Consider the following 15,883-nt stretch of genomic DNA (forward strand, 5'->3'; position numbering starts at 1 on the left):
AGCTCAGAAGTGGATGAGATTTTGTAGATATCCATCTGCTCAAGCAGAATGTACAAGCTATAAAAAAAAATAAAAAAAAAATATACAAAATGTAAGTTTTTCCTATACACAGAAAATATTACACAAAACAGTAATTGTATCCATGTACAGATTTCCTATAGCTTATTGAATACAACTGACAGAAAGAATCAGAAGTGTATTTATAGCCCTCATATAAATTAACTCTGTGCTCTATTCATCACAACCATAATAAATTGGTGGCACACAGACGGATTCTCCCCCCCATACATAAAGAATGAGTAATCACTCGTAAATACTCGTAACAACCTCCAGTGAGCATCACTGCTCATTTCCCCTGCTGCATGGCCTGGTACTCTGGCCAAGTCGTGCTTTGTCACGTATGCCCGGCCAGTGGCGCACACAGCATGTGTGACACAGTATTGGGCCATCCGGCGGGAGAGAGGAGGGGCCCGGAGAGACGGCATGACACAAAGCGGCTTCATGGGAGATGGAGGAGGCCCCAGGTAAGGATAAAACCTGAGACGACTTTCATCTCAGGCTTCCTTTAAATGACGTCTAGGTTTGATAGATCGTCTGCACATGATTCAAATGAAGTTTAATTGGCGCAGGTATGCAGTGGGGATAGAAAGAAAGGGTTCTTTATCCAAAAATTTGCCGTCCGCCCTGCATTCCAAAGAGCTTGCACGTGTCTAATTGGTCGCGTTGCAAGCCTCACACCAGCGCACTTCCTCCAAGCCGGAAGGAGGAAATGCGCCGGTGTGAGGCTTGGAACACAGCCGATAGGACACGTGCACGCTCTTTGGAACACAGGGTGGACGGTGGATTTATGGGTAAAGAACCCCTTCTATCCCCACCGCACACCTGCGCCAATTAAACTTCATTTGAATCACGAGTAATCACTTATGATTACTCGTAACAGCCTTTGGTGAGCATCACTGGACAGGAGCGCCCCGAGGAGATGGCGAGGGACCCAGCGAACTCAAGGGGGCTGGAGGAAGTCCCAGGTAATATAAAATCTGAGACGATTTTAAGAATAGCTAAGACATATAGCACTTTTATTTAAATGTTATGCATAGTTATCCTACTGGGAGTTTGGAGGATATACTGTAGTTATTCGATGGTGACGTAGAACATACAGTTGTGCTTATAAGTTTACATACCCTAGCAGATTGTAGGATTTCTTAACTATTTTTCAGAGAATATGAATGATAGCTTTTTTTTCACTCATGGTTATTGGTTGGCTGAAGCCATTTATTGCCAAACATCAGTGTTTACTCTTTTTTTTTTTTTTTTTCCCCAAAGAAATTTTCATTGGATTTTCAAAACGAAAAAAGCATTGTACAGAAATATATCATGTAGATGCGTTATAAGTACATTATAACATGTTACTATATTGAGCACTAATTGGGTCAATGTATGGGTATGTAGAATAGAACTTTTTATTTAGAAAACAAACAAACAAACATATAAAGTACATTGAAAGATGTAAACCACTTTTGCACTCAATTTCCATGGCCTCTAGGACTGAGTGCATATATCCTTCACCACCTACATAGAAAGAGAGCACCACAGCAAAGTACAATTTCCTCTGTGTAGTCTTCGTATTGACAAATGTAAAAGCCACTCCTGTAAGTAATAATTCTACAACCTGCTCATCAGGTGCGTAACTAGAAATCACGGGGCCCCCCTGTGAAAATTTGGATGGGGCCCCCTCTGCCAACCTCCCCCCTCCCCCGACGCAGTCATTAGAACAATTGTGCAGAGAATAGAAAGCTTTTTCTCTCTGTGCCCAGACTCCTCAAGCATCACTACAGTACACAGCTCTTGAGGAGGGGTAGCGGTGAAGGAAGGAGAGCAGCACTGTACACAAGACCATGCTGAACATTGAATAGGGACTGCCTAAAAATCTTTGTCTACAAAACTTTCCATGATTCCTTATCAGTGGCTGATCAGATGCAGTCATTAGAAAAACTGTGCATAGAGCAGAAAGTTTTTTCCCTCCTTGTCCTTAGTTGTCAGTCTTTCAGGACAGGGCCCCCTGAGGCTTCTGGGCCCCCCTGCGACTGCATCCCTTGCAGGGTCTATTGTTACGCCCATGCTGCTCATTTAGTCATGGCTGAAATTGTTGGTACCCCAGACATTTTTCCAGAAAATCAAGTATTTCTCACAGAAAAGTATTGTGGTAATTACTTTCTGCTATACGCTTGTTTATTCCCTTTGTGTGTAGTGGAACAAAACAAAAAAAGGAGGAGAAAAGCAAATTGGACATAATGGCCTCAATTCACTAAGATTATCTCCTGTCTTTAATAACATTTCTAGAGTTATCACCATGGCGATGAGGCATGTCGTGATCAGGAAACATTTTACCTCAGGCAAACCTAAAGTTAACTCTTCTGTCTTTAAGTTAACTCTTCAATCCTTAAAATAACTCCAGATTCTAAAGTTAAAGACAGGCTGTTAATTAACTGCGTGTGAAAATAACTACAGAGGAGGTAACTTAAGTAATGAAGAGATAAGATAACTCTCTCACTGTGTGGTGGCAAGTTATCTCTTGCCTTATTATCTCTAGCATGATCTTAGTGAATTGAGGCCCATGTCACACAAGACTCCAAAAATGGGTTGGACAAAATTATTGGCACCCTTTCAAAATAGTGGAGCAATATAATTGTTTCAAACAGGGCTGTGGAGTCGAGAAGTCGGAGTGATTTTGGGTACCTGGAGTCAGAGTCTGTGGTTTCATAAACTGAGGAGTCAGAGTCAGATGATTTTTGTACCAAATCCACAACCCTGGTTTCAAGCATGTGATCCTCCTTTACACTCACCTGGGGCAAGTAGTAGGTGTGGGCAATTTAAAAATCACACCCGAAAGCAGACAAAAAGAAGAGAAGTTCACTTAGCCTTTGCATTGTGTATCTGTGTGTGCCACATTAACTTCTTAGGGACAGACGCAGTACAAATCTACATCGGGCGGGTGGCGCTGCAGTTCTGACCGGACGTAAACTCTACGTCCCATTCACCGCGCGCCCCCGCCGCAATGTGCTGCCCTGCCGCCTCTATGACAGCAGAGCACTGTGAGCCGGGCAGGAGCAGTTATCATTGGCTCCTGGCCCTGTCATTAATGTAAGCCAATCCCATTGGCTTACATTGAGTGACAGGGTCAGGAGCCAATGAAAGCGGCTCCTGACCGGCGCACAGCGCTCTGCTGTCATAGAGATGGCAGAGAGAGCAGGCTGTGGCGGGGACAGAGTGGCGTGACCGGCGGTAGCGACGGATTATTGCGGAGATTCGTCGGAATGCGGCGTTTTAGCGTACCAGCAGCCTCTGGTCCTCAAGGGGGCAGAGGCTGCTGGTACCGAAGTAGTTAAGCATAGGCAACAAAAAGAGGAGACTGGAACTGTCTGAGGACTTGAGAACCAAAATTGTGGAAAAATATCAACAATCTCAAGGTTACAAGTCCATCTCCAGAGATGGACTTGTAACCCAAAGGGAATAAATATGTATATAGCAAAACGTGTTACTGCAATATTTTTTTGTGAGAAAAATACTTGATTTTCTGGAAAAATTTCTGGGGTGCCAACAATTTCGGCCATGACTGTATGCTACATTTGGGCATACCCCGCACCTGGACAGTGAGATTATTATTAAAAAGAATAGTGCTTTCTAGTGTAATGCTGTTGTTTAATAGCAATTCTTGTGTTGGGGTAAATCTGGATTGAGGGATAGCAGACCCTATTCTTCAGGGATCATTCCAACGTGAGATTATGGGAGACTAACCTCTTTAGATGTTCCATCTGAAGGGATTTAGTGGAATTCCAAGAAGACACAATCAGGAATCTGGCAGTTAAAAGTGTATGGCAGATCAAAGGGTGATATGCTCTTTCAATTTTATCTAGACCTATTAATAGTAAAACTAATCGTGGGTTCAATATGAATCTAAAAGCAGCATCTGCAGATATTAGTTCTATTCCATACCAAAAATTTGCTAATGGTGTACATTCCCATGTCCTATATAAAAAAAAGTCCCTTTTTAACTATTCCAATTCCAACATGTTGGAGGGGTTAGGGCAGACTATGAGGCTATTTTTTCTGGGAGTTTACCATCGGCTGAAGATTTTTTTATGTTGTTCCCAGCGTGTGTTACATTTATAAAGAGCTATAATGATTTTATAAGCTTTCAATGAATCAGAGGTTGATAAAGGAATTTTTAAATCTGTTGCTCATCCCTGTTCACATCATCTCAGCACCTCCTGGTTAGACCTCGTTCACATTGGGTGCATTCAGAAACGTATTTACGCGCATAAAAAGAAACACATGCGTTTATACGCATTTCATAACGCATTTCAGTGCATTGCGGTACGCTTTTAAGTGGACCCATGCATTTTACAAGAGTTTAAATGCACTTAAACACGTTAATACCCTCCCTGCACTGTATACTAGACCCTTGCTTGACACATTTTTGCAAGTCACAGGAAAAAAAAAAGGTTATGAAAATTAATTTGATCACTTTTTGCACAGAAATCCTGGGGAAATTGAATGCCAGAGAGGTTAAGTGGTAGAACGAAGGATCATCTACTCCACATTTGGGATACGTCCTGCTCGTTGCAGAATTGTATTTGATCACTCCGTTGGGGGTTATGTATGCCTGGTGCAGAATGCACAGTTGTGTGGCACGGTCCCTGACATTTAGGGACACTGTACCGCCTCAAGAGCTACTTCTCAGTCTTCAGTATCTATGGTTAGGCCTACTGCTTCCCAATTTGCTTTAGGGCATAGCGTCTGGTTGTAGGCTGAACTGGAGATTATTTCCTTATATAGATGTTTCCCTGGCCCATCTTGTATTAGTTCTAAGTGTGGGCATGGCACAAGTTCAACAAAGGCACTTTTATATTGACTATGGAAGGCATGGGCTAGTTGAGGGTAATAAAAATAATGGGGGGAAAGTGCAGGGTGCCGTTCCACCAGTTTGGAAAAGGGGATGAGCTTAAATTATTCCACAATGTGGCCGAAAAATACAATACCATTACCCTGCCACAAGTGGGTATCCGGGATGTGAATTCTGAAAGGTGGGGATTACACCATAGAGGGGTGTGTAAATCAAACCTAGAAGCTTTGTAAAGACATCTCACATGCTTCCACACTGTCAGGGCTTGTGAAAGAATAATGTTGGTTAATTTAAAGGCCAGGATTGCTTCTCTGAGCAGGTCCAGGGCAACATTATCCTTGGAAATACTGTTGCTATAACCAAGCGCTTCAGGATTATATAGCCCACCTGTAGAGAACCAGGAAGTGATATGTTGCAGCGGAGCTGCAAAGTTGTAAGGCCCAGTGCACACCGAGCGGTTTTAGCAGCGATCCGCCAACCGCATCCGCCTGTGAAAAACGCTTGGCTGATGTATTTCAATGAGATGGTGCACGCCAGCGGTTTGAGGTTTTTAGCAAACCGCAAACGTGCCTCCTGCTGCACGTTTGCGGTTTCCAGAAGAGTTTCTGCCTCATTGTAAAGTATAGTAAAAACACAAACCGTTCTGAAATAAGGTACATCAGAGCGGTTTTCCAGGCGTTTTTGTTACAGAAGCTGTACAGTAACAGCTTTTACTGTAACAATATTAGTAATCTGCTACACAAAAACGCTCCCAAAAATGCTAGGCATGTTATAAAACGTCTCTAAACCTGCCTAGAATCGCTCTGAAATCTGCTCCAAAAACTGCTAGCGTTTTGAGGATCTGCTAGCGGTTTTGGTGTGCACTGGGCCTAATTCTATACAGACGGTAAGAGCTAGCCCTCCCATCAGTGCATTTTCTAGGTTACATTTCTCCCAGGGCGAGTGTCAAAAAATACACCCCCCCCCCCTCGTCCGCCAGGTTCGAAACCCAACCAGGGCACTATTTCTATGTTCTCCCTGTGTCTGTGTGGGTTTCCTCTGGGCACTCCAGTTTCCACCAATATCCTACAATTGGCCCTAGACTACAATACAAACACTTCACTAAATGCACAGACATAACTATGGCAGGGATTAGATTGTGAGCACCTCTGAGAACAGTCAGTGACATGACTGTGTAATGTGCTGCAGAAGATGTCAGTGCTATATAAATAAATAATAATAATATGGTAGGACATTTGTGACTATGACTATGGCAGAATTAGATTGTGAGCACCTCCGAGAACAGTCAGTGACATGACTCTGTAATGTGCTGCAGAAGATGTCATTGCTATATCAATACATATTAATATGGCAGGGATTAGATTGTGAGCTCCTCTGAGGACAGTCAGTGACATGGCTATGTACTCTGTAATGTGCTGCAGAAGATGTCAGTGCTATATAAATACAGAATAATAATATGGTAGGACATTAGACTATGCCTATGGTAGGATTAGATTGTGAGCTCCTCTGAGGACGGTCAGTGACATGGCGCTGTACTCAGAAGATGTCAGTGCTATATAAATACATAATAATAATAATAATAATAATATGGTAGGACATTAGACTAGGACTGTGTTAGGGAGTGTAAGCTCCTCTGAGGACAGTCAGTGACATGATTATGTACTCTGTAATGTGCTGCAGAACATGTCATTGCTATATAAATACATATTAATATGGTAAGACATTAGACTATGACTATGGTAGGATTAGATTGTGAGCTCCTAAGGACAGTCAGTGACAGGACTATGTACTCTGTAAAGTGTTGCAGAATGTATTAGTGCTTTATAAATACATTATAAATAAACAGGGCATACTATGGAGAGGGCGGACAGGGCACACTACGGAGAGGGTGGACAGGGCACACTACGGAGAGGGCGGACAGTACGGAGAGGGAGAACAGGGCACACTACGGAGAGGGCGGACAGTACGGAGAGGGCGGACAGGGCACACTACGGAGAGGGTGGGGACAGGGCACACTACGGAAAGGGAGGACAGAGCACACTACGGAAAGGGAGGACAGAGCACACTACGGAGAGGGAGGACAGAGCACACTACGGAGAGGGAGGACAGAGCACACTACGGAGAGGGCAGACAGTACGGAGAGAGAGGACAGAGCACACTATGGAGAGAGCGAACGGCACACTATGGAGAGGGCGGACAGGGCACACTACGGAGAGAGAGGACAGAGCACACTACGGAGAGGGCGGACAGGGCACACTACGGAGAGGGCCGACAGGGCACACTACGGAGAGGGCGGACAGTACGGAGAGGGCGGACAGGGCACACTACGGAGAGGGGGCGGACAGGGCACACTACGGAGAGGGCGGACAGGGCACACTACGGAGAGGGCGGACAGGGCACACTACGGAGAGGGCGGACAGGGCACACTACGGAGAGGGTGGACAGGGCACACTATGGAGAAGGCAGACAGTACGGAGAGGGTGGACAGGGCACACTACGGAGAGGGCAGACAGGGCACACTACGGAGAGGGCGGACAGGGCACACTACGGATAAGGCGGGCAGGGCACACTACGTAGAGGGCGGACAGAGTAGGTGATGGGAAAGGGTGAGCAGAAAAAGAGAAAGGACTATAGCCATATGAAATTATATAAAGTACATGTAAGTATTGTAATACACAATCATATGCAGCTAAGTAAGCTTGCTGGTTAGTCTGTACCCATGCAGCTCAGTACTAAACTTAAATATACACACATTTTATCCCCATATATATCTATCTGAATGCAATAATATAATTGAGCTACTTCCCTCCTATTTACTCATTGTGAAAAACAATCAAAGCCTGCATCCCCCACTCACTGTGTCCATTTATTACCATCTTTATCTATTCAGGGACTTGATCACAGGAAGTGCAGAGTACGGAGGATCGTACTGCTAGACTGTCAGCCAGGCAATCACAGTGCCTGGCATTCCAGCAGAGAACATGCTGTCTGCAAAGTCTTTTGTGCTTCATTTGATGCTGTACAAAACCATTTCCTGTGTGCAGCACTTTCAGATACTATTGGCAGCCAAAATGATCAAGATTCCATGCTTACTGTTTACAACTGGATGCTTGTACACATGTATTTTGCATTAGCCTTATATGCCCCCTCTCCCCTGATGTGCGGAGCTGCAGCTAACATGCACTATTGTAGTAACTTGTTGGTGCTGCTGGCTTACTTCTTTGTCCTCCGGAGTACTCAGCTCACTTCTGCTCTGCTCTCTGAGGGGAGGGGCGGAGCTAGAGAACAGCTGACTGACACGGAAAAGAGGAAGAGATAGATAGGCTGCAGTGAGAGACAAGTGTGTGATATGAGCAGGGAGCCTGCACTGCGCGTCACTGGTTCAAGGCTCCCTCTAGCAGTCAGTGTCCTCCATCCTGCGCCCTCCTTCTTTCTTCTGCCAGCCTGCGCTCAGTGCGGTTGCACTGCCCGCACGGTGGTAGAAACGGCTATGCCTCCCATACCATTGCTTAACCATAACTCTCTTACAGTTCCATATAAAGGATATTATTTCTGTTCTCCTGTGTCTGAAAAAGGAGAGGGGGACATAAGCCGCTGATTGCTGGAGTACGTATAGGAGGTTAGGGAGCAGTATCATTTTAACAAAATTCACTCACCAGGGAATAGAGCAGAGGTGAAAGCGGGCACCCCTATCTGGTGCCATGACCAAGAGAAAGTAAAAAGTTCTGGGGTAGTTAGCCCCTCAAGGTGCGATCTGGCCACCCGACAATCACTCGGCTGCTCCCATGTTAATCACTAGAGGAATATGTAAAAAAGAGAGGAGCGCTCTGAGATTTCCAGCAATGATAGATCAATTAACACTAGGAAAGGTCTCACCTAGTATTAGTGTGGCCGGTACAGCGTACTCAGCCGCGATTCGCATGCGTCCCTCTTAGGCAGCCGGGGACCGGGCTCTCCGTGGCAGCAAGGCAGAGACAGGGCGGAGGCGACGTCACCAGCTCCAGACCTCCTTGCGATGGTAGTGAGGACGTCTGTTCAAACACACGCTGGAGGGCGTGGTGAGCAGCGTCCAATTGTCCGTGAATGGTGAAAATAGAGGCAGGGGAATAGACTGGCCACAGTGTTACAATATGGCACAAAATACATATGGGACTATAAAATAAAGGTTTATTAAAATGACAACGCGTTTCCCGGAGGAACATCCTCCGCTTTCTCAAGTCTTACATTTACAATTGACAAACACAATCCTTTATACAGCATATGCAAGGATACAGAGGCGCCAGTAGGATAAAACAAGATAAAAGGTTTAAAACGGTTTAGGTGGCGGTGGTGGACCGTCCACACACAAACAGACAAAAATCGCTGTTGATTGTAGAAAAAAATCACAATTTATTCACATACTCCTACATAAAAGTGCAACGCGTTTCACGGGCAAACATCCCGCTTCATCAGGCAATAAACGAACGGAGTATCTCACTGCAAAATGACAGAGATGTAAAGCATGTCAGGGAGCTGTATACAGACGTAGAAACTGTCAAAGAAAAACATCTCTTTTCTTGTTGGTGCAACAAGAAAAGAGATGTTTTTCTTTGACAGTTTCTACGTCTGTATACAGCTCCCTGACATGCTTTACATCTCTGTCATTTTGCAGTGAGATACTCCGTTCGTTTATTGCCTGATGAAGCGGGATGTTTGCCCGTGAAACGCGTTGCACTTTTATGTAGGAGTATGTGAATAAATTGTGATTTTTTTCTACAATCAACAGCGATTTTTGTCTGTTTGTGTGTGGACGGTCCACCACCGCCACCTAAACCGTTTTAAACCTTTTATCTTGTTTTATCCTACTGGCGCCTCTGTATCCTTGCATATTAAGTTGTCCACCCCTGGTGGAAGGGTGATATACCCTCTTTTCCTATCTACAGAGAGCGACATCTTAGTCCTGAGTGGGGTCAGGCTTAATCTCCCCACCTGCGTATACAGTGGTTGCCTTAGAGCAACCCAGGTTTGTAAGTATAAAACTTACTTTTAACATTTTTCTCTATTTATACAACATACTACACTATATTGGGCTCTCGGTCTCCCTTTTCTCATCTTTATACAGCATACATCCTACATGATAGCCAATCAGCTTAGCCTGGGAAATGACCTCAAGGGATCCTAATGATCCTAATAGATCCGAAACTACCTTAGTACCCTTAGTAGAAAGGAAAGGAAAGTCTATTAGTTACTATGCATGCACTAAGATAGTAAGGCAGGTAATCAGTCACCCAGTGCATAGTGGAGGAAATCTAGCAAGGACCAGAAGTAAAACATAAAAGTTCCCACTGCAGTTTGAACTCCCACATTCTCCAAAGTATAACGTGACAATACAGAGCCATCAAAAACCCCTAATAAGGACTCATGGGTTCGAACTAGGACCCAAAGGGACAATTATCAATTTATAACCTACATACACACATCAAGGTGCGCATGTACAGTTAACCTATATGAACATACATATGAGTCTGGGGGCCCGGTTCACAAAAGAGCGCCCACCCCCAGCGCGGCCGTCCCCGCGCGAATCCCCGGCGTCCCCGCGCGAATCTCCGCGCCCGCGCGCAGACGCCCCGCGCGAAACAGCCACCGCCCCCGCGCGCAAACGCGAACCCCCGTGCGAAAGCGACAACGATCCCGCACGAAGATCCGCGCCCGCGCGTGAACATGACAACGACCCCGCGCGAAAACGCCAAACCGCGCGCGAACGCGAAAAACCGGCGCGAAAACGGCCGCGCCACAAGCCAGCACCCCCCCTGCGAACCAAGCCCCATGTCTCACAGTCCCCACCTAGCGTGGGGACTGCGAGGCAGACATACCATTCTTTGTCACACTCCAATACTATTGCAAAGTGGGTTGTAGGTGGCTCATCTCCTCAAGGCACTTATTCAGACCCCCCGGCTCCAATGTCCCCAATTTCAAGATCCAAAAGGACTCCCGTCTACAAAGCATGCGATATCTCTCATACTTATTGGAATGATGCACTTGTTCTATTATGGTGACCCTCAGAACGTCAAAGTTCCTATTGTGCACTAAATTACAATGGTTAGACACCCCATGTTTTGGCTCCGCCTTGGTAACATTAAATCTGTGTTTATTAAGTCTGGTTTGGAATTTTTGGGTAGTGCGGCCTACATAGGCCAGGTTGCAGGGGCATGTTAGTAAGTATATTACATATGCACTTTGGCAGTCTACGCGACTTTTAATCGGATATTGTATTGAACCATTGGTTTGGAAGGTAACTGCACCATCGTTAATAGTTTTGCAACTGAGACACCGTGTGGACTTACATGAATAACACCCCAACTTCGCCTGATTCTCATTGTGGACTGGATTCCTGTTCATTGGCAATCTACTTGGCGCTACATAGCCCCTGATGGTCTTACCCCTCCTGAAGACCAATTGGGGTCTCGGGGGGAGGGTTTGTTTAAGTACTGGATCACTCAGTAGAACTGGCCAATATTTTTCAAAAATATGTTTACATTCTCCAGCCTGTCCAGAAAAATCGACAATAATGGGCAGGCGATTGGTGATTGGATTCGCTGTTTCTAGATTCTTTCCCTTCCTAGAATCTTTGGGCAATAAACAATCGTGTTGTGAGAGGGCAAAGGCCCTCTCCTGGGCAGACTCTACCAAGGGAAGGGGATAATGTTTTTCCAAAAATCTTGATTTCAATACTTTAGATTGACGATTGAAATCATCATCATTGGTGCAATTTCGGCGCAATCGTTTAAATTGGCCGAATGGCACATTTTTTAGCCACGGCTTGTGGTGGGCACTATGGTAATCAAGATACCCATTTCTATCGGTGGGTTTAAAATAATTCACTGTGCTAATGTTGGCAGTATCAGAATCGACTCTAATCTCTAGGTCCAAAAAATGTATCTTATGGGGGTTGGTCTCCATAGTAAAAGATAGACCCAATTGGTTGTCATTCAGGTATTCCACGTATCTCATTATTTCCTCCTCTGAACCCTCCCATACACATAGAATATCGTCTATGAAACGGCGATGTAGGACGAGGCCCGCCCGGAACGGGTTGTCAGTGGACCACACGAGTTGGTCCTCCAACCAACCCATATATGACCAAGAGAAAAGGACTCATAGATCCAACCATTGGTTCAGACATGTGGCTTAGGGGAGTGGTACAAGATTTGAACCCACTTGCAAAAGCAGTCCCCGAAGCCAAACCTGGCAAGGACCACCCGTAAATAGGGCCATTTCACCCTATCAAAAGCCTTAGCCATGTCCAGGGAAGCTACGGCTCTACTGTCAATGTTAGTATGCATCTACTGCCAATGTTAGTATGCACAGTTTACAAATTAGTCATTAAAGGACACATCCGAGCACAAGGATAATAAAAAACTCCACTTACCTGGGGCTTACTCCAGCCCCTGCTAGCCGTCCTGTGCCCTCGCAGCTCCGCTCACCGATGGTGGACCAAGGTCCCCTCTGACGTAAGATCCCCACTGCACATGCGCGAGTGGCTCTCAGACACACACTGACATCATCCAGACTGTACTATGCAGGCACAGTAGTTCTGCGCCTGTGCAGTACAGTCTGGATGACGTCAGCGCAACCAGTGAGCCGACCTGGCGAGGTCGGCATCTCCAACGAAGGGGACTGGGAGCCACCGGAGCTGTGGTGAGGACACAGGACAGCTGCCAGGGGCTGGAGGAAGCCCGAGGTAAGTGGATTTTTTATTTTTAGGTTGCTTGGACCTTCCGTTTAAGTGTCGTACCTGGAATGAAGCCTGTTTGATCCAAATGTATCAATGAAAGAATCACATTGTTAAGCCTATCAGCAAATAGTTAGCAAGTATTTCGATGTCCACAATCAATAGAAAGATCGGACTATATGAGTCACAGATAAGCAGGTCTTTGCCAGGCTTGGGGAGTACAACTATCTGGGCCTCGGTCATTGATTCAGGAAGGGTGCCGGTTTCGAATGCTGTGTTGTATGTGTCAAGTAGGAGTGGGGCAACATTGTCGGTGTATTTTTTGTAGACCTTAATAGGTAGGCCAGCCAGTCAGCCTTTATTGGGAAAACTGGAGATAGCCATGCACACTTCGTCAATTTTGGTGGGGGCGTCAAGTTCAGTCAGCTGTTCAGGAGTAAGCCTGGCTAGACATGTTTTACCGGGAAACTTCCAGTTTTAAACAAGATGTAGGACAAACATAGTTATGTACAAAGGGAATAAACATTGCACTAAGCTCAACAGAAGAGAACCATCATGGATCTTGTTGTTGATTACCCATTTAACAATATTAACCTCCCTGGCGGTGCATTTCTGTCTGAAATTCTGAGTCAAAAGCAGTACATTTTTTTCAAGAATTTTAAGCCTCAAATTCTTAAGTCATAACTCACCAAAATATGTCAGAATTAAGGCCTGGTAGACATTCTGCATATAAATAAAAGTAGTAAGGAAGGTCCGCAACGATGTCTCTTCTCAATGCTCACTCTTTATTCAGGACATGTCCTCATAACAGTAAAAAAGCACAGCTGACATGTTTCGGGCCAGACATGCCCTTAATCATAGCTAAAAATCATACCTAAAAATCACAGCTGATCTCCTTTGCTTATATAGGTAGTGACAGACCAGGGCGGAGCACAAACCACTCCTCAAAGGGAGGGGCCAAAGGCAAATATCATGCTCCACACATATGGAGGTCACACCATATACAAACATAAGTTTAATACTCTAAAAGCCATACAAATAAAGCATAAAAACAAAAAATAAAGCAAAAACAGAAAAAAGGAACAACAATATTATGGAGTCACACAATATTATGGAGTCACACAAAGACCCTTAAAGGCTAGGATAGCGGAACATTATTTGGGGGCCTCTTGGTCCACTAGTAACATTTCAAATGTAGCTAAACATTTCCGGGAGATATATGCATGTCTGGTTTTACATTCCAGGGCATAGAGAGGGTCTTTCTACCCAAGAGAGGAGGGGATCTACTGTCTTTAATTCGCAAAAGAGAGGCCCTATGGATCTTCCGTCTTGGAACCAGAGCCCCAAAGGGACTTAATGCAAGGTGGGACCTGGCTCTGATGACAGTTTAACATACACTTTTTCAATTGTGAACAATTGTTGAGCCATATTAGAGTGTATCTGGTTCTCTGTATGTGCCTCCATACTATTTGTGTGACTCCATAATATTGTGTGACTCCATAATATTGTTGTTCCTTTTTTCTGTTTTTGCTTTATTTTTTGTTTTTATGCTTTATTTGTATGGCTTTCAGAGTATTAAACATAGGTTTGTATATGGTGTGACCTCCATATGCATGGAGCATGATATTTGCCTTTGGCCCCTCTCTTTGAGGAGTGGTTTGTGCTCCGCCCTGGTCTGTCACTACCTATAAAAGCAAAGGAGATCAGCTGTGATTTTTAGCTATGATTAAGGGCATGTCTGGCCCGAAACATGTCAGCTGTGCTTTTTTACTGTTATGAGGACATGTCCTGAATAAAGAGTGAGCATTGAGAAGAGACATCGTTGCGGACCTTCCTTACTACTTTGCATATTAACTGGATTAAGCAGCCAAGGGTCCAGCACTGTCTCTGGCAGCTTACAGTGCAGTGGTGAACCTTCCTTCATTACATATAAATAAAAGACTGAAACACAAAATTGTTGAAATTTATCAATAAACTGAAAACAAATGGCAAAACTGTACAAATAAGGCATCAGATTATAATACAGTATGTACATGCAGTACATAATATACCTAATTCACCTCCTGTGTGTTGTTATCTGAAAACAGGGAACGGCACACAGGACGACATTACAATCGGGTAGTACATTCGGGATTCCATATGGACTTTTTTCCCTTTGGCATCAGTCGTGCTGCAGCAAACCACACACATCCTGGTTGGTGCAATTTTTGGGGGAGTTAGCAGAATGTAGTCCATAAAGTGACGGCCAGTGAGGCACTCGGGATTGAATACGTAGGATGCATGGCGCCCAACTTTGGCATCTGTTGATGAGGTCTGATACTTCATGCAGATACATTCACAAACCTTCCAGATATAAGTCTGCATGAGTTACTGGTCTGTCACTGCACTGTTTGTACAGGATGTACGCATTACACAGATGCCGAAATTTTTTTTTGTAATATTTGTTCTGTTTGCGTACTGCAGGGTAGACAGTCATCGCCTGGTCGGCTCTGTTCTTGCCACCCATCATGTTGTTCTAATCCAGTATGACTTGAGGCTTGTCGATGACTTTACCTCCTCTTGTTCTAGTGGTGACAGTTGAAGTGTCATGGACTGTGCTGAGGAGACATCCTTCTTGTCACTCCAGCAGAGAGCCAACATTTTTTCCCTTCTGCCAAGCCACAATGTCCCCAGTTTTGAGTTTTTGTTTGGCGAAAGTTGTTAGCATCTCTCGCCTGTTAGGCCTAACAGTGCAGTAGGCATCTGTTTTGTTTTTGATCAGGTATTCAAACAGTTCAGGGGAACTATAAAAGGTATCCGTGGTCACACAGTATCCCTTGTTCAACAAAGGTTTCACCAAAGACAGCACAGATGTTGCCACTCCATAGTCGCTGAAACTTGGGTTAAATTTAGTCCCTTTTCCGGTATACAGATTGGTGTTCCATATATATCCCGTTACTCGCATAGCATATATGATTTCACACCAAAGGGGGCCCTCTTGGATGTGATGTATTGAATCTAGGTCAGTCTCCCCTTGTAGGCCATCAGGCTTTCATCAACACTTATTTTCGGACTATAAGACGCACTTTTTCTCCCCCAAAAGTGTGGGTGAAAAGTCAGTGTGCGTCTTATGGTCTGAAGGTGTCCTGTGGATGCTGCCGCCCCTGAGTCTGTGATGTGCCCCTTTATCTCCTTTCCCAACTCCACCTGTCTCTGATGTCCCAGTGTCTTGCTTTGCTATTTCTGTGTCTCTAATGTGCCTTTGTCCTCCTCATCTCCCTCCCCATCTC

General features: G+C 44.9%; 1 protein-coding gene across 1 annotated transcript in view; it reads right to left on the minus strand.

The window, feature by feature from the left end:
* The window catches only part of XPNPEP3 (X-prolyl aminopeptidase 3), a 196,406-nt gene that overhangs the window by 153,841 nt on the left and 26,682 nt on the right, over window positions 1–15,883 (minus strand). Inside the window, exon 2 of the mRNA XM_068240213.1 lies at window positions 1–57. This exon is cut by the window's left edge and continues 60 nt beyond it. Within this exon, the coding sequence (XP_068096314.1) occupies window positions 1–57 (57 nt within the window). The remainder of the gene's footprint in view (window positions 58–15,883) is intronic.

Source organism: Hyperolius riggenbachi, chromosome 6 (genome assembly GCF_040937935.1).
Source record: "Hyperolius riggenbachi isolate aHypRig1 chromosome 6, aHypRig1.pri, whole genome shotgun sequence".
In the NCBI taxonomy this organism is placed as follows: domain Eukaryota; kingdom Metazoa; phylum Chordata; class Amphibia; order Anura; family Hyperoliidae; genus Hyperolius; species Hyperolius riggenbachi.